Genomic DNA, 23,719 nt, shown 5'->3' with positions numbered 1-23,719 from the left:
TGGCAGCCATGTAAACAAACACACAGCGTCATTTACAACTAAACGTTGCTCTGAAAAATGTTTTAAAAACCATTTGAGGCGAGAAATAGACGACGCAGTAACAGAACATGGATTCTATTTGACCAGCACTGAGCACTTCCTTGTTTTCCAAGGCGACCGTGTTGCGCTCGGGGGGACGCACTTCCAGCCGTCTGTAAACAAGGAAATACTTTGTTTTGTTTTTAGTTCTGAGTCAAATTATTCATTTTATGTATTAGCCGGGTAATAAGTGCTATAAGGTCTTGCTGCTTGGTCATTATGGCTTACGGTATATGGACACTTCGGGCTGATAATTCCCCTCGGCTCCGCCTCGGGGAATTATCACCCCGTCGTGTCCATATAAGCCATAATGACCGCGCAGCAAGACCTTATCGCATACATATTGCTTAGTTTTCCTTATCCTCTTCCTCCTCACAACAACTAAAACGATATGCAGTACACAATAGGGAAAAAAAGGTATTTGACCCACTTACATCTTTAAACATGTCATGTGATGTGAGTGACACAGATGATTCCGACTGAGCTTGTTCAAAACATTTTACCTTTATTTTGAAAGTGTAAAACTCATTGAACCGGTGTGCTTTTATTCTGAAGGTGTTCCACATTCACGTTGTGCGGTGCCGGTGCGGCGTGCGCATGCGGACTTGTCGCTCCGGCTGTGTTGCTTCCTGCTCGTGAATGTATTAAAATGCTGCTAGTAGTACGTTTACTTTATATGTTTGGATAAATAACCGTATCGCGGATAACCGTGGAGATAAACCGGTATTACTGTTTTAACATGTTAGATACAAAGCTCAAGGTTAACGTGGTTTACTGTTGGCAACAACGTGCAGCTAACTGCTTCTACTACGGGAAGTAGTCAAGTTCACCCCTGATAAAAAAAAAGATGCACGTCGTCGCTGTCAGGTGGAAACCTTGTATGTGTGTGTAAGTCCAAAACACTTTTATTTGTATTGCTTGGAAGAAATTACCTGTGTTCCAATGGAGCCATTGTAGATATTATTTATTCACACTCGCAAGCTCTTGTTATCTGGGTAAAAACCCACAGACTACTAATAACCACTTTCACTTTCAAATGTTTTCTTTATGAAAGAAATACAATAAATATGGCCAATGTACAATTTCTGTGAGCCTGTAGGTCAGCAATTTTAGCTACTACTCTTTTACGATGATGGTATCCAGGCTACAGTTTAACACCATAGTGGCAGATTCATCTGGATATTGTCTCTGTTATCTTCCCGAGACAGGCAAAAGCCTGAGTGTATTACTCAAGGCAGTGTTTGCTCAAAGGCATTGAGACAGTGAAGCAGCTGAGAATGGTGAGAATGGTGTCACAGGTCAACAGCCTATTCCATTTGGTGATCTCATCTACATGTCATTTAGTTCTTAACATTACAGGTCTAAATCTTAAACCATCCTACAGGGTATTTCTCTATGTGTTTATATTGGAATGACATTCATTAATACAACTGCAGAGTTGCATTATAGTGGTACAGTTTGTGGAGTTTAGAAGATCATTGTTACATCATCTAGAGTTAATGCAGTCACTATCTGCCCTGTGGTATTCAAGAGAGACCACCTGGTGAGTGGCTCAGATGTCAAATGACCGTGGTGGACAACAGCCTGACATACATGTTCATTTAAGGTTTATTCTTTCTAGTATAAAACTATAAATCTTACTTTGTGGATTAACATGCTGACATAACTGTAACATTACTTTTGTTAGAAGTTAGAACCATATACTATATAGCTATAGGACTTCAATCTAGACAATAGTTATTTCTTAAAAGCTAAACCTTCTATTTGAGCTAATCTCCCCAGGGGAGACCAACAGCTGAGGGTGGGGCACTCTTTGGATACTCTCATGGGCCAATGAAACCCTGAGATGGTCATGAAACACACCCACTGCATGTTGGGATGTGCTGCAAAGAATATGTATAAAGAGATGTGTTTGACTAATAAGGGGGAACTGGTGGGGAGAGATTTTGGGTGTGCTGGTGGGAGGCTGTGGTGTGGACCGGGTGGCTCTCTGGAGCACTGAGATGAAATGCTGTACTCTTCTACTCTGCCTGTCAATAAAGCTTATGGACATCACTGGAAACCCTGCCTGGACCGTGACCCTCATCTCCTTTCCGAGTTAGCTCATACTTTTGTCTCTCATTGTTTTCAGTGTATTGATCTCAGCTCACAATCGTACCAGTTCTCTGCTGAAGGGATTATCATAAGATACAACATTACATTAATTTACGAAGAAATTCAATGTTGAAACATGGAGATACAAGGTGTCTGCCAGACATTAACTTTATTTCCTGTGGAGTGTATGAAGTAATGTTTCCAGGGTTGGAGTTTAACCAATTAGGCTATTCCCTATTTACATAAACAAAATAAGAAACAAACTAAAGAAGCGTAACGTTGAAAATAACAGATCTATAAGCTCACAATGTGTTTCATCGTGACATGTGAACTTGTAAATCTGCAATTTTTTTGCAATTCTTTTTAATTTTTTCAAAACAGGTTGTGCAAAATGGAACTTAGACACATACTCTATTTGTGAATATCAGTATATGACAGGAAATAAACTTGGACACAAGCTGTGCCATAGCAATGCATTGTGAGCTAAAAGATTTGCTATTTAGGGGATTTGATTTAGATCTCGGGGGGGGGGGGGGGGGGGGATGAGGAGGGCAAATAAAGACCCCTTTGGGTCCCTCGTCGACAACGTAGATCTGGAAGGAGAACTTCACGTCACCCCATTGAAAGTAATAGCTAAAAATCTCAATACGGCGCCACCTGTCCATTGAACTCCATTGAACGGTTCCTCAAGCTATATCTATAGGGTTTAAATGATTGAATTATTGGTTAAACTTCACTGACTGTGTACCCTTCCCATCCTGTCTTTGTAGGTGATTCCTGCAATGTCTCTTCTTCACTAGTAAGCCGTAGGAACTACACATCTTTATAGTTCTTCTTTGAACTGTTACTCCAATGAGGTAGGTCTTGTACGATACTTTGATATAATATATTTTTGAGCGGTGCTAACCGCTCCTGCGTCTGGCTTTGTGTGTCCCTATGTCCCTAGTATGATGTCCCTATGTCTTTAGTTCGAGACTGACGTCATAGAAAGTACGCAGAGACCGATATCACCACAGCTGATGTCACCGTTAGAACAGCACATACAAGGAGATATGCATGTGTGTCATGTTTGATACTGTAGAAATGACTGACATCACAAACTGGCTGTATGTAAGCCAGGCTGCTGTTGTATACTGTATGTGTTGATGTTTGTTGTTATTTAAGGTACAGAGGTGCTCCCATCCCCGCATGGAGCCATGGGACCTGCTGCCTGCACCACTTCTCCCTTCCTGGGTCTCTGGCAGGAAGAGCCCCTATTGGCCGGGCCTACAGCGCTCACCCACAGGCCACACCCCCTCCGCCGGGTAACTCCACCTCTCCAGAGGATAAGGGAGCGGCTGAGTTAATGAAGGAGCGTGCCTTGGCTGCCTTACAGGTCTGTTAGTTCTGAGTAGGGAAATGCATTCAACTGTACCTTTTTATTATGGTGTTCATTATTAACTCTTATTGTGCCTATCCCGAACTAGTTCGGGATAGTTTGGACCTTATTAACGTTCGGGGTGCCAATCCCAAACTAGTCCGGCTTTTTAAAAGAGGCCTTACCGAAGCACCGGGCAAAATTTTCGAGCCGGGCCGCCGGCCGTCATCTGTTTACACGGCCCGCGAGAGCGTCGCGCCGCCGATATTTCCCATCCACTCCAATGCAATCCAGGATCTTTAGAGCTCATTTTCTCTGTTCCATGCATATCCATGAGGTGTGCAAGGTTTAATCACGGCTAAATCGCCGAAAATAGGGCTTCTAAAATGCTTGGTAGCCAATAGCTAACTTCAAGCTAACTTCATCCTGTTCCTGTTCATGCACAAAGGAAAGTGTTCAGGTGCGTCATGGCTGCGCACGGCTTGTGCATACAGCGTATGTCTATGGTGCTCATATATGCTCATTGAAGAGACTTTCCTCGTTCAAAAATCCGTACGGCGAATCAGCGTCGTGAATCAGCGTCTTGTGATCAGTGTGGGTGGGGATTTCCCAAAACTTGTGCAATTCGCCGCCGCCGGACGGGACCGCACACACGCGGTAAAATGCATTACTGCATAAAACGTTATCAACAATATCCTAAATTCTCAAATAGTATAAGAAAGAGGGACACATTGTGAAAATAGACGATCTACAAGCTCAAAACAATATTTTCACAATATTTATCTGTGGTAATATACTGTATGGTAATGCCTCAACTCCTACTTACATGTGTGTATTAGAGTGGGGGGCCTCAGTTCAAATATGATTATTTTTGGGGCTCACGGCCTGACATTTTTCAGAACGGTTGCCACTGCTCTAGCAATGATTACCATCAGAATAGAGCTTTAACTTTTTTAACGATGCACTTTTAGTTTTAACCCAAAACAACGCTTACAGCATTTTTTATTCCGTGTATCTTATTTTTGTTTGAATAGTTTGAATAACTATTTTCCTCCTCCCTCAGCATGCAGGTGTGTTGGGTCGCCAGTGGGGGCAGCGGTCAGCCCAGAGTGCGGGGGCGTCCCTCAACTACTGGTGGGAGAGGTACGAGGACTTTGTGGGCATCACTGACGTCCGACGGGCACAGAACAAAGTTGCAGAGGTCAGTCATCCATGATCCATCTTTACTGTCAGGGCAGAAACCTCTTCTCTCAATATTTTAACTTTTTCTTTGTGTTCTCTCGTAAATTCTCGCCATTCTTGATACTACGACGTCACACAAAAGTATCAAAAGTAGCAGATCCACAAGCCTGAAACACGGCGCGGCGCACTTGCAGATCTGCTACTTTTGATGCAGATATTTGCTATTTTCGCCATTATCATATAAACATTTTGAAAGTATAATTTTATAGAACTCAAGAGTTATTAAACTCATTCTCTGCCAAGTTCAACTTGCCTGTGCAATAGAACTGCCAAGGATTTCTGACGATTTCGCTCATCTTGGAGGGACAATTGCGCATTGATGTTAAGGCATAAAATAACAAAACAAAGGCCTATTGGAAAGGCCTATTCGTGCGCTTTCCAGTGATCTAAACTATATGTTTCAAACATGTTCGCTTATCTCAGAATGTGGAAAAGTATAGGGCATGGTATGGGCAAACAACAGGCTGCTGAGAAGACATTTTGAGTAAAAGCATGTTTTAGTTTTGAAAATGGAATAAATTATGAATAAACTATGCTTGCTATTATAAACTATACCTTGCTGGAAAGGCAAATTCATGCTCTTTCCAACGCTCCAAACGATAAGTTTCAAACATGTTCGCTGATCTCGTAAAGTGGAAAAGTATAGGGTATGGTATGGCTTCTGAGAAAAGGTTTTTCTTTTGGGAAAATTGAATAAATGATGAATGAGCTATGAATACTATATAAACTATACCTTGCTGGAAAGGCAAATTCGTGCTCTTTCCAACGCTCCAAACGATAAGTTTCAAACATGTTCGCTGATCTCGTAAAGTGGAAAAGTATAGGTAAAACGAGCACACAGATTTTATATTGACTGTCAATTCTTGTTCTTTTGGGAAAATTGAATAAATGATGAATGAGCTATGAATACTATATAAACAATACCTTGCTGGAAAGATAAATGTGCCCTCTTTCCAGTGCTCCAAACCAGATATTCTGTTGTTTAGGCCATGTATGACCATGTTTTTACAGACTTTTACATTGAAGTTCATTCACATAAGTGAATGAAGGCCTCTGTCACTTGGGGGCGCTCTTGCTCTCCTTCTCTCTGTCCTACTGCCTCTAGTCTCTACAGGTGCACACATATAGACATCAAAGGGGGCTTGAGTCTCTAGAATAACTCTGTCTAGACATGTCAGCCCTGCCCTCAAAAATCCTCTTCCCTGCACTTCCCTGCTCTACAAAGCTAAACTTCTCTGCAGCTCAATAATGACTTACCTAAGCTTTTATTCCTTTTAGTTGACATTACATCAGTCAACTGTAGGCCTACTGTCATGAAACTGTACCGTTTGATTGATTGATTTAAATAATTGTCATCACAAAAGAAAAAAGTCCCCTATAGCCCCCTTCTAGAACCGCCCCTGCACAAGGGGGGGGGCCCCCTATAGCCCCCTTCCTAGAAACCGCCCCTGCACTTAGGTTTCTGTTTACTCAGAAATCACATGGCCTCTTTGTTAGGTTTCGTTTCCTTAGAAGAATTTCAGGGTAAATGAAACCAAGTGCACACACACACACACACACACACACACACACCCGATCGTGTAACTTTTTCGAAGCGGAGGAAAGTTTGGTGGAGTGCAGACAGGACAGGGCATGGACTCAACTGGATACAAATATTGTATTTACCTCTTTTTGAGAGGTCTTTCAGCTGGGGTGGGCTACAGGAGGGGGGGGGGGGGGGGCGCATCGCTGAGTTTGAGGATCGGCTATTTTCACCGCACAAGCAACTGGATATATTATTTTCTTTGCCACTGGAACAGAGATGTTTTCGCGTGGGGGACAGAGGAGGGGGGTGCAGTGGATGCACCTTTGTTTACTGACTGGATCTATACTCTTTTACATGGCGGATGGCGTTTGTGGACTTACTCATTCTGTTTACTGACTTCTAATCAATCAATGGATAACATGCTTGAATCTTTTACGAGCCATCAGGAGAGAAGGAGGTGCAATTTCAGGTAGGCACTACTAGTTTCTCTTCGGAGATGAGTAAACCTGGCTACGCGAGGCTACTACTAGGCAGGCTGGTATCTGCTTTGCTGGATTGCTATTGTGTGTGTGTGTGTGTGTGTGTGTGTGTGTGTGTGTGTGTGTGTGTGTGTGTGTGTGTGTGTGTGTGTGTGTGTGTGTGGGGACATCACGATAGTTTTTCACTTCGACGTGCTGTGTTAGTTGTGTGAACATATCGGCAATGTTTTACAACCATTTATACAGCGATCTGTCTGTGTGTTGTTGCTGTTGTTACTTTTTTTTTGTCTGAGAGGGTACAGAGAGGTTTTGAAGGCACTGAATTGAATGTTGTACTGAAACAGACAGCAGACTGGTATCTGCTTTGCTGGATTGCTATTGTGTGTGTGTGTGTGTGTGTGTGTGTGTGTGTGTGTGTGTGTGTGTGTGTGTGTGTGTGTGTGTGTGTGTGTGTGTGTGGGGACATCACGATAGTTTTTCACTTTGACGTGCTGTGTTAGTTGTGTGAACATATCGGCAATGTTTTACAACCATTTATACAGCGATCTGTCTGTGTGTTGTTGCTGTTGTTACTTTTTTTTGTCTGAGAGGGTACAGAGAGGTTTTGAAGGCACTGAATTCAGTGAATTGAAATGATGTTGTACTGAAACAGACAGCGGACCACCCAGCTGATTGGCTGGCACACACACACACACACACACACACACACACACACACACACACACACACACACACACACACACTAGCACGCCCACACACAAGCTGCGGCTTTCTGGTTACCCGTCTCGCTCTCATTGTATAATTGGTTTCAGGTTTCTGAGAAGAGGTTTTTCCTTTTGGACAATTTAATGATGTTTAATTTCATGTGAGGCTGTGCACTTTTGTTTAATGTTGTAAAAAACACTGTCAGACTTTGAGGAAGTGTATCATATGTTGTGAGAGGCTGGATAAGGCTGAGATCTTTTGTGTACAGTATGTACAGTAAAAGACGTCCAGAAGACGTCTGGCACCGAGCTCCCCAGGGGAAAAGACGTTCTGAGGACGTTTAGCAGGGAGTGAGTTAACACCTCCTGAGTAGTAGTAGTACAGATTAACCGTATCTGAAACCGAGCCGTAGCGTTTATGGAGAAGCTGTGAAATACTTTTCATGGTGTGGTTCGCTTAGTTCTTGTAGTCGAATCAAGTATAATACACACATCATATATCATTGCTGTCAGGCACAAACCTCACCTTCAGCATCACACAAAGGCATCAAAAGTGCTGTTTCTTTTATTTGAATCCTGAAAAGTTCCAGTTTTTGATATAATGCGGTTTCCACCTGACAGAGACGATATATATAACGACAACTATACTCAGAATGGACAACCAATCAGTGGTGGAAGAAGTACTCAGATTGTGTGTGTGTTGTGTGTGTGTGTGTGTGTGTGTGTGTGTGTGTGTGTGTGTGTGTGTGTGTGTGTGTGTGTGTGTGTGTGTGTGTGTGTTTTTGTGTGTGTGTGTGTGTGCGTGTGCGTGTGTGTGTGTGCGTGTGTGTCTCAGGCCGAGTCAGCCTTCATGATCTCCAGAGGCGTGGTGCGGGACGCGGACGGCCGGCTGGAGGCCATGCGGGCCAGGCTGAAGGAGGTCAGGAACAGGCTGGACCGCGTGGGCAGAGAGGAGGCTCACTTTGTGGAGCTGGTCACCCAGGAGCACAGCCTACGACAGGTAACCTCCCATCTACTGTAGTAATTCACTGAACTTGTGTCTGTTGTCTATGCCTCAGCATGTGGAATAAACTTCCAGTTGCGGTCAGAACTTGCAAACTCAAAAATGTTCTGCCGTAATCTGAGCATTCTTCTCCGCCTCACCCTGCTAGCGTTTCACTTTCCTTGAACCCCTCTTGTCCATAGATACAGTATAAAAAGCTAGATACCTCTTCCGCCGCTGCAGTTCATTGGAGCGACTGGTAAAAAAGGATGGGCTGAAGTCAGTGTGAAAGGCACACTGCCACTGACTACTGGCCAATCACAGTGTGTCTTTTCCGCTACTTAAATTCAATCCAAAGGAGCATGTTGTTTAGTTAAATGCTAGGTTCATTGTCTACCTGGTATCTTGTAGTTTCATTGTACAGGGTGTTAGATATACTAGTCTCTCTCTCTCCTGCATTCTATTTGTGAATATTTGTTTATTTTAAGTTAAATAAGAGTCTGCTAAACGCCTAAATTGAAATAGTAAATTCAATTGTAAGTCGGGCACCGTTCGACTGTCCGATTGACTTCAGACTTGGCGTGTGTGTCGCCGATGTGCTGTGTGGAGCGGTATACAGTACATTGTGAAACATTCTACTTTTTTTGTAGGAGGAGCGTCTGTTGCAGAAGGCCTGTGACGACGCGTCGGAGGCCGAGAGGGAGAAGTTCGCCGTGTTCTCGGCCTGTGTCAGGGAGAGCCACGAGAAGGAGAGGACCCGCGCCGAACAGACCAAGAACTGGTCCATCATTGGTTCTGTGCTGGGAGCTCTGATAGGGGTCATGGGGTCAACATACATCAACCGCGTTCGTCTCCAAGTAAGGATTTATTTCTTGACTATTTGTTATGCATACACTTTTAGAGCCAAATTTTTTCGTTTCGGCTCTGTCTAAACTACATTATGATGTCATTCAGAGGTTCGGGTGGGTGGGTACCACCATTAATTCCGCTGTTCGGTGCTGCCGATATTTTGTGACACCCAAACCGAAATAAATTTGGCTCTAAAAATGTGGGGTATGCATCTGCCCTTAGTGTCAACCAGTTCAAAGTTAATTAACTTTAATGTCCATTGAATATATGAGCTGAGTATAAACAACACGGTATTAACAAGGCTTAAGCCTTATTTATACTCTGTTCATTGCCAAAATGAACTGATCTGCAAGCTATTAGCAGTGCCAGTTATTTTCCAGATGGTTCAGTCTGTTTTCATGCAGTCATTGTCCTCAGTCTATTTCTGATCATTCCCAGCTTGGAAGCTGATCTCCCCGCGCTTGTGTTTGAAAGGGAGAGAGAGATTCTGAGTTCATTGTCAACATTAGGAGACTGTTGCTTTTTATAGTAAGAGCAGCTCTCGGGAGAGAACTCCTGACATATGTTCTGGCCAATGGTGGACATTTACATGAGCGTGTTAGATCGTAACTTTTGCACTTAACTAAGCGCCTTACTACCCATGACACAGGTTTCCACCTGACAGAGACTATAAAAGCAATGCATTCGTTTAAGACAAAAACATAAAAAAATTACATATAGACCATTTTCCTGTTGGCCGCCAACATTGCTGTGGTGTAAATAACAGCCAGTGGTGGAGTAGAAGTAAAATGATTGAAAATGGGAACAAATATACAAAATTGTACTTAAATACAGTACAAGTTATTCTACTGTTTACACAGCAGCTAATGGCGGCGGCGCCCTCTACAGGGTGTCGCTCAGGAAATCGGTCCATACATGGAGGATATATTCCATATTTGTTCCATGTCTTCATCCTAGGAGCTGAAGACCTTGCTGCTGGAGGCCCAGAAAGGTCCGGTCAGCCTGCAGGAAGCTCTGCGCGTCCAGGCAGGAAACCACCACTCCCAGCAGGAGGAGCTGAGGGCCATCATCGACAACCTCCGCGACGCCCTGGAGGACAGGCCCGCCGCGTCCCCGAGGGAGGAAGTCACTGTCCCACGACAGCCGGTTAAGGACATCCCTGGGGACACTCCTCCCCCCGTAACCGCCCCCCAGGTCTGTGCCTCTTTACTGACTGTAGGCCTGTCGCAGTTGTCCCGCAATCGCCTGGTCGTGATTATTTGAGCTAATCGATGATCGTGAATTTATTTATCGTTATTTGGAATGATCGTCATAATGGCCAATGCACAAGCTCACAACGCGTCGCAGTGTGACACAATGTACGCCTGTAGATCGACTTTTTTTCAAGTGTTATATTTGTTAAATATAAAGCCTGTTTTGGCTTCACATTAATGGTACCTGTCATTGTCAGTCATTCCTATGTATTTTTATTTGACCCATCAAAACCGGGAAAGTATCTGTGTCATTTTAGATTTTAGCCGTGGCTATCCAAAAATAGCAGATCTACAAGCTTGCGGCGCGTCACAAACATTGTTGAAAAATCTTGAGAAAGCGAAGAGAACTACTATAAGGTAATTGTAAAATCGTCCTCGAGTCTTAAAGGACAACTTCAGACTAAATAACATCTAGGGTAATTTTCCTACTTATATTGATCCCAAATGATTGTCCATTTCTTTTATCAATCTCTTATTAGTTGTCATTACACACGCATCCATGACATCGTTGTCCAACACTAGCTGAAACAGATGTCAAGCTGTTATGTGTTTTGCCAAGTCGTGGAAAAGACGAGCTGTGATTCGGCACAACTGCCAGTCACTTTGATTGGCAGTTGTGCCGAATGCTCACCCCAAAACGTGATTTATAAGACTGGGGCGGCTTGTTTAGCACAACCAAGGCATGGATGTGTTTGTAATGACAATTATTAACACATTTGAGGTAAAAAAAATAATTGACCACAACAAATAGTGTAAAAGTGATAGGCTTATAGGCTCCACTCTATGCTATGAGAGCTGCTGGGGAAAGTGGATCAATAAAAGTGGATCAATAAAAGTAGGAAAATGAGCCTAGATTTTATTTAGTGTGGAGTTGTCCTTTAATGGGTTAACTTATGTTTGTCTGCAACGCCTAAAAGGCATTTGCAGAAACGCAATTAAAGGATTAACTGTAAAGGCAATTTTAGCCATCAGGTATAATTTCCACAATGCTCTCACTAAGACTGTCACAATTATTACATAATCGTCTTAACACTATCTCACTATTACGCAATTCTTGCGCAATAGTTCTCAGCCGGATACGTAATATTACGCAATAGGTGATTAAAAACGAAATATGTGATAATGATAAAAATAAAGAATAAAAACGATCGGCAGACCTTCCCCGTCTCACCACCGGTCTAATCTGTCTTTCCGGGGCAGATAGCCATATCCCCCATAGACTCACTGTGTATACGCTAGCGTTAGCTTAGCTGTTGTCCGAGGGGCTACGCTAATGAAAATATTTTATTTTTTAAGTATAAAGTTGTCAAATGTGTCAGTCATTTCTTTGTATATTTAGGTTATGCGTCATATCAGCCACGTGCAACTTGCAGTCTCCAAGCCAAACAGAAATGTAATTAACAACGACAAAAACACCCATTAAATCGTTAATCGCAATCATTTGAGTGACAATAAATCGTCATGTAAAAATGCCATAATCGTGACGGGCCTATCTCTCTCACGACAGCCCTACGCCTTAGTCCACGACGACACCTTGAAGGAGCTGGCGGCCGGCGCCCAGCGGACCCAGACGCTGGTGGAGGCCCTGCGGCCGCGGCTGGACGAGCTGGAGGTGGGCGTGGGCCGCCTGGAGAGCCAGGTGTCGGCGGTGAGGGGCCTGGTGGAGACCGTGGAGGACCGCGGGAGGTGGGCGGTGGCCTCGGCCAGGACCGCCGCCGAGCAGCACGGGAGGCGCGAGGAGACCCAGTCGCGGCTGGAGGAGGAGAGGCTGGAGCGGTCGGAGCGGTCGGAGGAGCAGGCCCGCGTGTTCGAGGAGGAGCTGGCCAACAGACTGGAGCGCAACCAGAGGATGCTGGGCGAGCAGATCCAGAGGAACACGGCGTACAACGCGGCGTTCGCCTACACCGCCGCCGCTCTCACCGTGCCCGTGCTCTACCTGCTGCTCCGAGCGACCGGCTGAAACCTTTGAAGCAGTGGTTCTCAAAGTTTGACATTTGAAGGGCTCCCCTTAAAGGAGTAGTTAACCCCCAAAATGATTTTTTTTCCTACTGATTACTCACCCCATGGAGACTTGAGTTCAATAATACTTTTTTGTATTTGTCGCATTCCTAAAACAAAAATGTGATAATAGTAAATTTTACCCCCATTGATTCCGGATTGGGACTCAAATGCATTTGGGTCCCCATCCGGAATCAATGGGGTACATTTATTGTAATACATTTTTTTGTCTTAGGAATGCGACAAAAAAACTAAACTATTATTGAACTCAAGGTGGGGGTGAGTAATCAATAGAAAAAAAAGTCATTTTGGGGGTGAACTACTCCTTTAACTTTGACAGTGTACAAATTGACCTGTTAGGGTTGATTTGGTTCCATTTGTACACTGTCAGGCTGCGTCCACAATCTCCACATAGTACGATACATAATCCCCCATCCACTCCCATGTTAAGGGAATAACCTGGAAGTGGCGTTGGGTCGATGACCGAAGTGACATTGTGCCGTTGCAGGTTCATGTGCACAAAGGTTGAATATGGGTTCATGGTTCAGCACTGCTGAACTCTCACCCTGTAGTGATGGGCCCTAACCAATGGGACAGACCTAAACGCCGGAAGAACAGCACTGTGTTGACACTCCCATTAGGGCTGTCACAATTATTACATAATCGTCTAATCGTGATTATTTGACATTATCGCAATTATTTTGTCATAATCGTCATAATCGTGAATGTTGAAAAATGTCCGAAATAGTGGAAATTGCAGATCTACAAGCTCACAACGCGTCGCATCGCGACGCGTTTTGAGCTTGTAGATCGGCTATTTCCACTATCAAAGTTATTTTTGAGCGGTGGTCACACCGTCTCCATAGCGTGGCCGTGTGTGTAGGTATGTGGGTGGGTATGTGGGTATGTGGGTGGGTCTGTGGGTCTGTATGTAGCCTCATGTGGTGTAGTACCTTTTATGACCACACATGTTAAGGGAGGGGCGCTGTTTTCAGGCCAGGCCAGGCACACACACACACACACACGCACACACACACACACACAGGGGGGGAGGGGGGGGTTGGTGGGTAAACCACCGCTCAGTTCACACAGGTGTGATTTTTAAGTAGTAAGTTGTCAAATATGTCAGTAATTTCTTTGTATATTTAGGTTATGTGTCATATCTACCATGTACAACTTCAAAGCCTAAAAGCCAAACAGAAATGTAATTATCAACGACAAAAACACAATTAAATCGTTAATCGCCAATTATTTGAGTGACAATTAATCGTCATGTAAAATGTCATATCGTGACTGCCCTAACTCCCATTGGCCGCTCAAGTGTCAACGTTCAAAGGTACGGCATTAATGCTGCTATTGGAAGCAGAGTTCCACTCTTTACAGCTCGTACTGTGTGGACGCGCCCTCAGAGTTACAGACTTGTAAAGGTCAGTTTAGATCCAGTCTAAAGGAACCCAGAGAGTCCCCTGGAATCCACTTTGAGAACCACTGCAGTATGGGCACTAAGTACTGTAGGAGGTTATTCATTTGAAAAACTGTTTTTGAGTCCCTTTCAACCTGGCGTTTGTATTTCTGTCGTTGTAGGCAAAAGGATAGAAAAAAATAGCTAAAATAGCTAAATCTATAAGCTTATAACATATCCAGAATCATCAATCATCAGTGTGTCCGTATATGGTCAATGGCAAGGCTTACCCATGTCTGTGTCATTTTCATTCAACACATTTCAACACATTTTTTATTTTGAATATACACATATATATATAATATATGAAACTTTTTTTTTCTACATAAGAACGTGAACGTGAAGTTCTTATTGTGTAATGTGCGTACCCACTGTACTAATAAGAACCACATTATTGAAGTGCTAGTTTCCATGTTGTCTTCAGAATGGGTAGGACACTGATTTAGTTCATGCAGAAATATTATAATTTAAAAATGTTGTAACACATTGGCATAAACACTATGGCACATCAGCAGTTCACTAGTAAGTATACATTTAGGGCCAAGTCTATGTTTTTCTCTGTTAATTTTGTATGTCCATGGAATTCAGATGAAAATGTCAATCACAACCCGGCATGGTGGTGATACTTTGTCGCATTGCAACACGTTGTGAGCTTATAGATTTGCTATCTTTGGCCGTGAGACGGCATCGTACAACAAAGTATAAAATAGGATTTAAGTGGTCAATTTATGCCATTCCATCTGCGCCAGTCTTTGTTAGCACACCTAGGACGTGTTGTGTGTTAGGTGTGTGTTTTCACCTAGCCTCCGAACGAGCCACATATAAACACTTGCTGCTCCGAAAATCTATTCACAATAGAACTTTTTACAGTCGAACAGAAAGAAAACAGAAAGTCTGGGAACAGAACAGGTTGTCTCAAGAAATTGTTCATGGAGTCCTCCTGTGCCAAATTAGTTTCCAAAGCCGATTCATGCTTAGTTGCGCGTCGGTGACAAGCACCGAAAATGCAAGCTTATGTCACACGACAAACAAAGAATCTGGTTTAAAGGCCTCAGTATGTCACATGGAGAGAAAAGTGTGTTGACTTCCCTTGACTCACACAGTCCTCTCTTTAACCAAGACCTGAGGTCGATTCTACAAATGCCTTCTAAATCAGTAGTTCTCACACTTTAAAGATTTTTCAAAAATGTTCAAAAATAGCAGACGTACAAGCTCGCCATGTGGCACAAAGTGCTGCGCTGTGAGCTTGTACATCTGCTAACACTAAACTCTAAAATGATACAGATACTTCCCATTTTTAATAGGTTAACATACTCTACCATACATACAGTTCTTTTTATTCATTAAAAGAAGTTGAGGATTGCAGCTTTATGAGTGAGATACGGTATGAAGAGATGATGAGATGACACTTTATTGACCCTCATTACTTGAATACTATTTGTTTGGGTCCAAATTGAATCAATGATAATTATGTGTAACTCACATAAATAGTTGTTTACAGGAACATGTAATCATGCACTGAGTAAATGACTGTGATGAGTGTTGTTGTTGTTGCGTCTATTAAAAGACAAATTAAACCTGAATTGAATGTGTCACATCTCATTCACATTTCTATCAAAGGTTCACTGCTAAAAACACCAGCAATTCACTTACCGTATAAACACTGAATTTTCGTCATTTCGAAGGGAGAAAAGTTAATTCACTTCATCCTGAGTTGTATTGTCAGTTTTAAGAATAATAAACCCATTTAGGCCTAGAATTATTGAATGCTTTAACTATTGAAAAATAGCAGATATACAAGCTCACAGTGCGGCACCGAGTGCCGCGCTGCGAGCTTGTAGATCTGCTATTTTTGGAAAATGTGTGCAAATCTTTGAATATATGTATTTTTAAAGTGAACGTTTGTAACTCATATTTTGCTTCTGGGTGGTCCCTGGAACTAAATATTTTGAGATGGGGGTCTGTGGACAAATTGGGGGTCCTTCACATGAAAAGGTTTGAGAACCACTGACATAGTAGTCTCTCAAGACAGGCTAACTGAGCTCCATTTAAGTGAAAAGGACCTTTTCTTTGACAATGGCTGGCCAGATTACTGTCATAGAAACATAGGGTTTTTCAAAAAACCTTAGAAGGATTCAAAAGACACTTATAGAATCGGGTCAAAATTTAAATTTTCACTTTTTCAAAAATAGCAGATATACAAGCTCGCAGCACGGCACTCGGTATATCTGCTATTTTTCAGTAGTTAAAGCATAAAATAATGATACACAATACTGTGTACCCGTTTGAATGGGTTAAATAATGTGGTTAAACCTTTGGTTTTTCACATTGACCTTGAAGGTAGTCATGGGCAGGGGTTGTCCCACTAACAACCACTAGAGGGCAGCAGCTTTCCTAAACTAAACTGTTCTTTCAATGGTTCTCTCTGAACTGTCTAATGTAGATTTAAAGACATCTTTACTTTCCACCCCTCTGTCAAGTTAATTAATTTGAGTGAAATTATTTGTATTTTGCCAAAGTGACACTATTGGCAACAGGGAGATAATTAATGCATCAAAACATTTCCATAATCTGAAGAATTATTGGCTGCTAATAAACTGATGATTATAAGTGATCATAAGGTATGTATGGAGTGTGACAGGAAGCCACATGATCTATAACCACATAGCTGCCAGAACAGCGGAACATGGCGCTTTGTTTTGGAATTTGGAGAAGTACTTGTTTGCCTGGGTCCCTCTGTTTAGTTCTGTCTGGTGGTGTGCTCACACAAGAGAATTGAAAGTTGACCCTGTAAAATAATCACAATATGAGTGTAGCAAGCATTCTGTTCCTCTCTGGGTGGCTGTCTCCCGGGGTGTCAAAGCACATTCTGGGCCCTGGGTACAAAGATTCACTGTGTTATGTTGTGCTTTAACTATTGAAAAATAGCAGGTATACAAGCTGGCAGCGCGGCACTATTTTTGAAAAAAACTATGTTTCTATGTCAGTGGTGCTCAAACTTTTTAATGTGAAGGACCCCAAAATGATATGTATTTGGCCACGGACCCCCATCTCAAAATGTTTAGTTCCAGGGACCCCCCCGAAGCAAAATTTGAGTTACAAATGTTTGCTTAAAAAATACATACTGTATATTCACACATTTTCACGACTTTTCAAAAATAGCAGATCTACAAGCTCGCAGTGAGCTTGTATATCTGCTATTTTTCAATAGCTAAAGTATAAACTAATTAAGGCCCCTCCATCTTGGGCCCTAGTAACTCAGTCCCAGTTTCCCCCCCTTGTGACGCCCCTGGCTGTCTCTCTCTATTGATTTTCTTTATTGGTACTGTACTGCTCTTTTTTTTTCTTTTACTCTTATCTATCTTTTGTCTTACTTCTCTGTAACTTTGTAAATACTGTATACTGCTATGCTACAACTGGACAACTGAATTTCCCCCTTTATAAAGGTATCTATCTATCTATCTATCTCAGTCTGTCTTTGGCTGTATCTCACTCTGCCTGCCTGTCTGTCTGTCTGTCTGTCTGTCTGTCTGTCTGTCTGTCTGTCTGTCTGTCTGTCTGTCTGTCTGTCTGTCTGTCTGTCTGTCTGTCTGTCTGAGCCCAAAAGAAGCAACTAGGCTGCATGATTACAGTACGTGCTCCCAGCTAAATGAGTAAACTTAGCATCAAAATCTCTTTGACCAATTGAACCCTACTACTGTATATACATCGGCTATATGTAAATAGCAGATCTACAAGTCCTTGTGTAGTTAAAATGTTTGTTTTAAACATCGTAACTACACAAATCTTGCATGGGGTCCCTGGCACAACATCCGTGGCCAAATACATACTGTACTAGGAAGACGTAGTATAGGGGCGAGAAGCGACCTCGCCCTAAGGCCGCGATCTCCATATATGGCCATAAAGTCTCCATATATGGGCATAAAGTCTCCATGGAACAAGGATGGAATTAATTTGCAAGTGTGACTCCTTTCACGACAACCACACTGGTTATCATGATGAGACTGACACAATATGTCCATAATTATATAGGCCTACAGTATATGGGCTTTCCCAGATATGGGCTTAATAGGCTATTGATGACATCAGGGATCTCCATGGGCATAAAGGTGCCATGGCATTGGTCCGAAGGTTCATTAGTCCGAATTTGTTAAAGTGATCCCTGGCTAATACGACAAATATGCCTTAATACATTATAATTGTCCTCTATAACTACAATGTAAAATTAAAAACATCTCAAATATTTTATTTATTCTAGAAATAGCTAATATTTCAGTCAATAGGGGAAATGCCTGTCGCAAGTTGATGATGTCATAAATGTTATGTGTGGTCTAATTTATGGCATGCATGGAAGTATTACGTTTGTTTTTATTTGCACATGCATTCCATAAATTCCATAGGGATAGATCACAAATTACATTTATGACATCATCAACTTGCGACAGGCATTTCCCCTATTGACTGAAAGATTAGCTATTTCTAGAAGAAATACAATATTTAAGGTGTTTTTAATTTTACATTGTATTTATAGAGGACAATTATAATGTATTAAGCCATATTTGTCGTATTAGTCAGGGATCACTTTAAGAATACTATGCCTAACTCTAACCCTAACCCTAACTAATTTCGGACTAATGAACCTTCAGACTAATGAACCTTCGGACCAATGGGCAGTCCCCGGCATATAAAAGGGACAAGGACAGAATTAATTTGCAAGTGTGGTTGCCATGACGCGGCACAACCTGCTACTACCAATATTTACCTTGTCTGTCTGTCTGTCTGTCTCTCGTCTCTCCCCTCTCTCTCTCTCTCTCTCTCTCTCTCTCTCTCTCTCTCTCTCTCTCTCTCTCTCTCTGTCTCTGGGTAAATCCATAGAGCAGGTGTTGCTCCTCATATAGAACAGTGTAACTGTGTCTGATCATCCTCAGTTGGACCACATGACTCATCCGTCATCATCCGTGGCATCAAATGGACACAATGGAAAGACTTACACACAGGAATGAAGAGATCACTGCAAACAATTAGAACATTGTGGAAAGGTTCCAAATGAACTTTTCCAAGTTCATTTTCCTGTATAAATAATCTAAAATCCAGTACCTCAAAAATAGGTCCATTAGAATTTTACATAAGGATTTATAAAACAGAAATGTTGACTGTCTGCAAAGTATGTTTATTTATGCTACGAATGTATAAATTAAGCTCCTATGTCTCACCAGGTCCACTCGTGCTCTCACCAGGTCCAGGAATTGTGCGTAGCACCAGACTCCCAGTACCAAACATTTAATTTAGGAGCAGTGGGCTCCCGACTGGCCCTGCTAAAGGCCTCACCGTGGGTTTGTTGAACCTCTTCCTCACGGAAGACACAGACTGGGGCACTAACCCAACCTGCTCCCGGGTGCCGTCTACATTCCGGCTGTCACCCGTCTCTCTGGTGGTCACCAAACTATTCCTGGTTGTCACATTATCTATTCCTGTGAGTCACTATAAATAGAATTACTATAATGAAGAAGAAAAAAACATTGCATGGATGCACCTGGGACGTATCCTCAGTGATGTAGCCCAAGGTGAGGTCATAGAGGTTTGGTTTCAGGTCTCGCAACAACATACCCCTCACTCAGGTGACCCAGTTGGGGGTGATCAAGTCCCGACTTTACCTCCCAGTAGCTACCCACGATTCATCCCCTTATGGAACGACAGGGCCACACACTCCTCTGCTCCGGAACTACTCTGCAGAGACTGTGAGGGGCAATCTGGCACGTGGAAAGAACAGGCTCTGTGGGTTGACTACTCAATATGTCTGTGCTATATGAACTGAACGCATTACTTCATGGATGTGGTGTGGTGTGGAAGCGATAAGCCTGTGCCACTGATGAGTCATGGAAGCCCAGGTTTGATAGCAGCCTTCAGCTCGTCTGCATTGCTGGGTCTGGTGTCTCTCGTCTTCCTCTTCACAATACAACATACTCCTGTGTAGTTTCTCTATGGGGGTCAGGTTAGGAGAGATGGCTGGTCAATCAAGCACTGTAATACCATGGTCAGTACACCAGTTATTAGTAGTTTGTTGTAGCACTGTGGAGAGGTGCCAAATCATGCTGGTCAAGAAAACCATTAATATGTCATCAATATGTCTGTACGGACAAAGGTTTCCATTCCGAAACACCCCCAGTTTAGCATTCACCAGCGTCGGCAGGTTAGCATTTCACCAGGTTAGCATTCACCAGCATTAGTTTTACTGAGATTAGGGTTAAGGTTAGGTTAACCCGCCCAGGGTCCCATTGGCCCTGGGCGTACACAGGACTCTTAGCAGGAAGCGCTGTGATTGGCTAGCGGGACGCTTGATGAAATTTAGGTGTGATTTCCTTTTTTTTTCACAACATTACAAAATGTTGTTAAAGTGGTGATGGTTAGAGCTCTTTGCATTTTCACAGTATACCTCTAAAGTTGTATAGTTTTGATTAAATTGAACATGGCATGTGACAGTCATTCATCATCAAGTACACGTGTAGCAACTCATAATGTAATAATTTAAATGTAATAAAAACTCATAATGTAATAAAGAAATTGAGCGCGTAAGGCATGGGTCTTCAACAGGGGGTCCGGGACCCCTATGGGGTCCTCAGAGTTACTACAGGGGGTCCTCCAAATCTTTGAGTGATAGAAACTTATTTTTTCTCCTTTTTATAATAACCACTTGAACCCTATAGTGTCCATATTCTGAGAACTTTAGCCAAAAATAGCAGATCTACAAGCTCACAACACCTCGCACTGGGAGGCGTTGTGAGCTTGTAGATCGGCTATATTCGGCAAAGAGCTTTGGTGTAGAGGGAAAAAAGAGCACACTAAGTACAGAGTGAATGGTCAAGTTTATTAAGTATTCAAGTGACGGTTCAAGGTTAAATATCTGAAAACGTAAATTGACATGAATCCAAAATACACTGACGATTGTGCTGTCAAACAATGAAACTATATGGAATATATTAACAGAAAACGTTGAAGACCCCTGGCGTAAGGTAATAAGGGATTTTTCTATAATGTAATAATAATGTAATAACGTAGCCACTCATAATGTAATCAAAGTTCATAATGTAACAATGGCCCATATTGTGGAGAAAAGTCTTACATTGTCATATGTATTACCTCTGTTGACAAATGTAGCAACTGTTAGCTGGTAGACAGACAGATGGGCGGACACACACTCACGGACACACACACACACACACACACACACACACACACACACACACACACACACACACACACACACACACACAACATAATCTCGGCCATTCTTTTTGGCCTGGTGGAGACAATAAAAGATCATAATGTAATAATGGCCCGTATTGTGGAGAAAAGTCTTGCCTCGCAGGCTCACCCTAAAAGCTTCTCGCCCATAGGGTGTCTCAGTGGTGACCTCTGTTGACAAAGGGCCAAGACAGAATATCCATCCCTGCAGAGGAGGAAGGTCACCTATCTGTCTCTCTGTCTGTCCCCAGGATTACACAAAAACTACCTGAACAAATTACACAACACTTGGAGGAGTTGGCCCACTTATATCATTTTCAGATTGGGGTCCACTGCCAAATTTATAATTATAATTTTGGTTTGAGAACCACTCATATACTGTAGCAACATACATTCTTCTGAAAACTGTTCGAATTAAAAATACATAATATGCCTAATAATCTGTTAAATCACTCCAACACTGCATAATATTCACATTTTGTGTGTGTGTGTGTGTGTGTGTGTGCGTGCGTGCGTGCGTGCGTGCGTGTGATCATGACAGTCTACCACTTAACCCCTCTTCCAATAGTTGACTGGGATCCACCAGGGCTCTGTACTAGTCTGGATGGATCTAAGTTCCAAATACTACTGTATGTCATCACGCAATGACATCACAGCATTGTCATCACAACCAATGTACTGGTCTTTAAAAGTAAACGTCCGATGAACCAAATATTCCAAATATTCCAGCTAATGAAACATTCATGTAGCGACATGTCCTGAAAATCTGTTGCACTAGCTGGTTGACGGTGGTGCTGCTGTGTGATGTTTCACTGGACCATAGATCTGAAAGGCGGACCTAAAGAAAACTACCATGCTGCTGTGGTAGTCGGGCACAAGCTGTACTCATTTGGAGAACACAACAGCGATCTGAAGAAAGGGGATCAGATTGAAGTCCACATCTTCAACACATTGTCTTTACGTTGGAGGAAGTTGCCCCCAGTGACAAATGGAAGTCCCATTGAAGTTCCCCCTGGGTGATGGGGCCACACAGCTGTGCTGGTAGAAGACATTGTCTACATCTGGGGAGGATGGTATCCTCACTGCAATGTGCTTTATGCCTTTGAAGTCGACACCCACAGCTGGTTCAAACCCAATATTTCTGAGTCTATTCCAGACACAAGGAGTTACCACTCAGCCTGTGTCCTGGACAAGGTCATGTATGTGTATGGAGGATGCATGGTGACTGGATGTACTAATGACATGTTCAAGTTGGACACCAACATAATGGTCTGGACTTTAATTAACACCGGAGGCTGGCTCCCACCTGCTTCAGCAGGTCACTCTGCCACCATCATCGGTACAAAGTTTTTTTTTATTCAGGGGCTGCGCGGGCCAGGGCTACGTATACAACCAGGTCACAGTGTTTGACACAGAGACAAAGTGCTGGCTGAACAAGCCTTCTGGACACCTTCTCCCAGAAGAACGTTCATGTCAGTCAGCCTTTGCCTACAATGGAGAGCTGTACATATTTGGTGGCTGGAATGGGAACCAGTGCTTCAGTGATCTGTGGAAATTCAGTCCGGAGGCCTTTTCCTGGAAGCAGGTTGGGCCCAAGAGGAAAGACCCCTGTAGGATGCGTGGGATGATCTGTTGCATGGTGGGAGATCGTATTATCATTCATGGAGGATACAAAGAAAACAGTGACGCTTCTGGTGACCTGTACATCCTGGACTTAAATCCTAGCCTGAAGATGTTATGCAAGCAGTCACTCAGCATGGTCTGGAGCAGTCTGAACTCCCACATGACATCAGGTGGGAACTGGCAACCATGACTACCAACAGCAAACAAAACAAAATGACAGCAGAATTATTACCTACAATCAGTATATTGTAGACCAGTGGCAGGCCTGGGTGACCAAGTGGCGCTGTTGAGTCACACACTTCTGATTGCATCACTCTTGATCAAGGAAAAATAAGACAAGTCATTTTATGTTTGGTTGTGCGTTGGCGTTGCGCACCGAAAATAGCCGATCTACAAGCCCAACGCTGTGAGCTTGTAGATCGGCTATTTCCAGCATGCAGCATGCAGTTAAGTATAAATCATCAGCATTATGACGCCATCACAGGCTGCCAAAAATGAATCTTAAAGTCGACTAAATCAACTGCACATTTATGATATTTAGTCAACTAAAACTGGAACATTTCATATGACTAAAATGTAACTGAAACCCAATTTTATTCAAAAGTCTATGACTAAAACTAAATCAACATCTGCTGTCAAAAAAGGTTTTGCCTTACAGCCTGGTTCCTTAGAGCTTGACACACCCTCTTTGACCAGTTTCTGACAAGAGGGTATCCAAGAGATCAGGCATTTTCTGAGGTTTATGGTAACCAAAGATAAAAAACAAAAAGCCTAAAACATTTTCTCGTGTAAGCCTATTCAATCAACACCTATTCACCACATGGACACAAC

General features: G+C 42.8%; 1 protein-coding gene and 1 long non-coding RNA gene across 3 annotated transcripts; both read left to right on the top strand.

Moving 5' to 3' along the window:
• The first annotated feature begins 782 nt into the window (after window positions 1-782).
• On the top strand, window positions 783-3,472 carry LOC308287443. Its single transcript, XR_013962132.1, has 3 exons — window positions 783-966; window positions 2,943-3,029; window positions 3,337-3,472. It is a non-coding gene; the product is annotated as an uncharacterized lncRNA (long non-coding RNA).
• Window positions 3,473-3,509: 37 nt separating this feature from the next.
• Window positions 3,510-13,429, top strand: ccdc51 (coiled-coil domain containing 51). Of its 2 annotated transcripts, XM_080728615.1 has the most exons (6): window positions 3,510-3,547; window positions 4,593-4,730; window positions 8,315-8,479; window positions 9,112-9,318; window positions 10,268-10,504; window positions 12,071-13,429. In XM_080728615.1, exons 1-6 carry the CDS (start codon window positions 3,518-3,520, stop codon window positions 12,521-12,523), a joined length of 1,230 nt encoding a protein of 409 aa, XP_080584741.1. In that variant the 5' UTR covers window positions 3,510-3,517; the 3' UTR covers window positions 12,524-13,429. The 2 variants fall into 2 exon arrangements, with proteins under 2 accessions (XP_080584741.1, XP_080584742.1); XM_080728616.1 differs by lacking the exons at window positions 3,510-3,547; window positions 4,593-4,730 and adding an exon at window positions 6,589-6,765.
• Window positions 13,430-23,719: the final 10,290 nt, after the last annotated feature.

This window comes from Nannobrachium achirus (assembly GCF_963921795.1).
Source record: "Nannobrachium achirus genome assembly, chromosome: 6".
NCBI lineage: Eukaryota > Metazoa > Chordata > Actinopteri > Myctophiformes > Myctophidae > Nannobrachium > Nannobrachium achirus.
The sequence above is the reverse complement of the archived record's forward strand: the minus strand, read 5'-3'. Positions and strand labels throughout refer to the sequence as shown.

Coding starts and splice junctions, on each gene's coding strand:
- ccdc51 (XM_080728615.1), top strand. CDS start 3,518: ATGAAGGAGCGTGCCTTGGCTGCCTTACAG. Junction 3,548..4,592: donor GTGCCTTGGCTGCCTTACAG/GTCTGTTAGTTC, acceptor CTCCTCCCTCAG/CATGCAGGTGTGTTGGGTCG. Junction 8,480..9,111: donor AGGAGCACAGCCTACGACAG/GTAACCTCCCAT, acceptor CTTTTTTTGTAG/GAGGAGCGTCTGTTGCAGAA.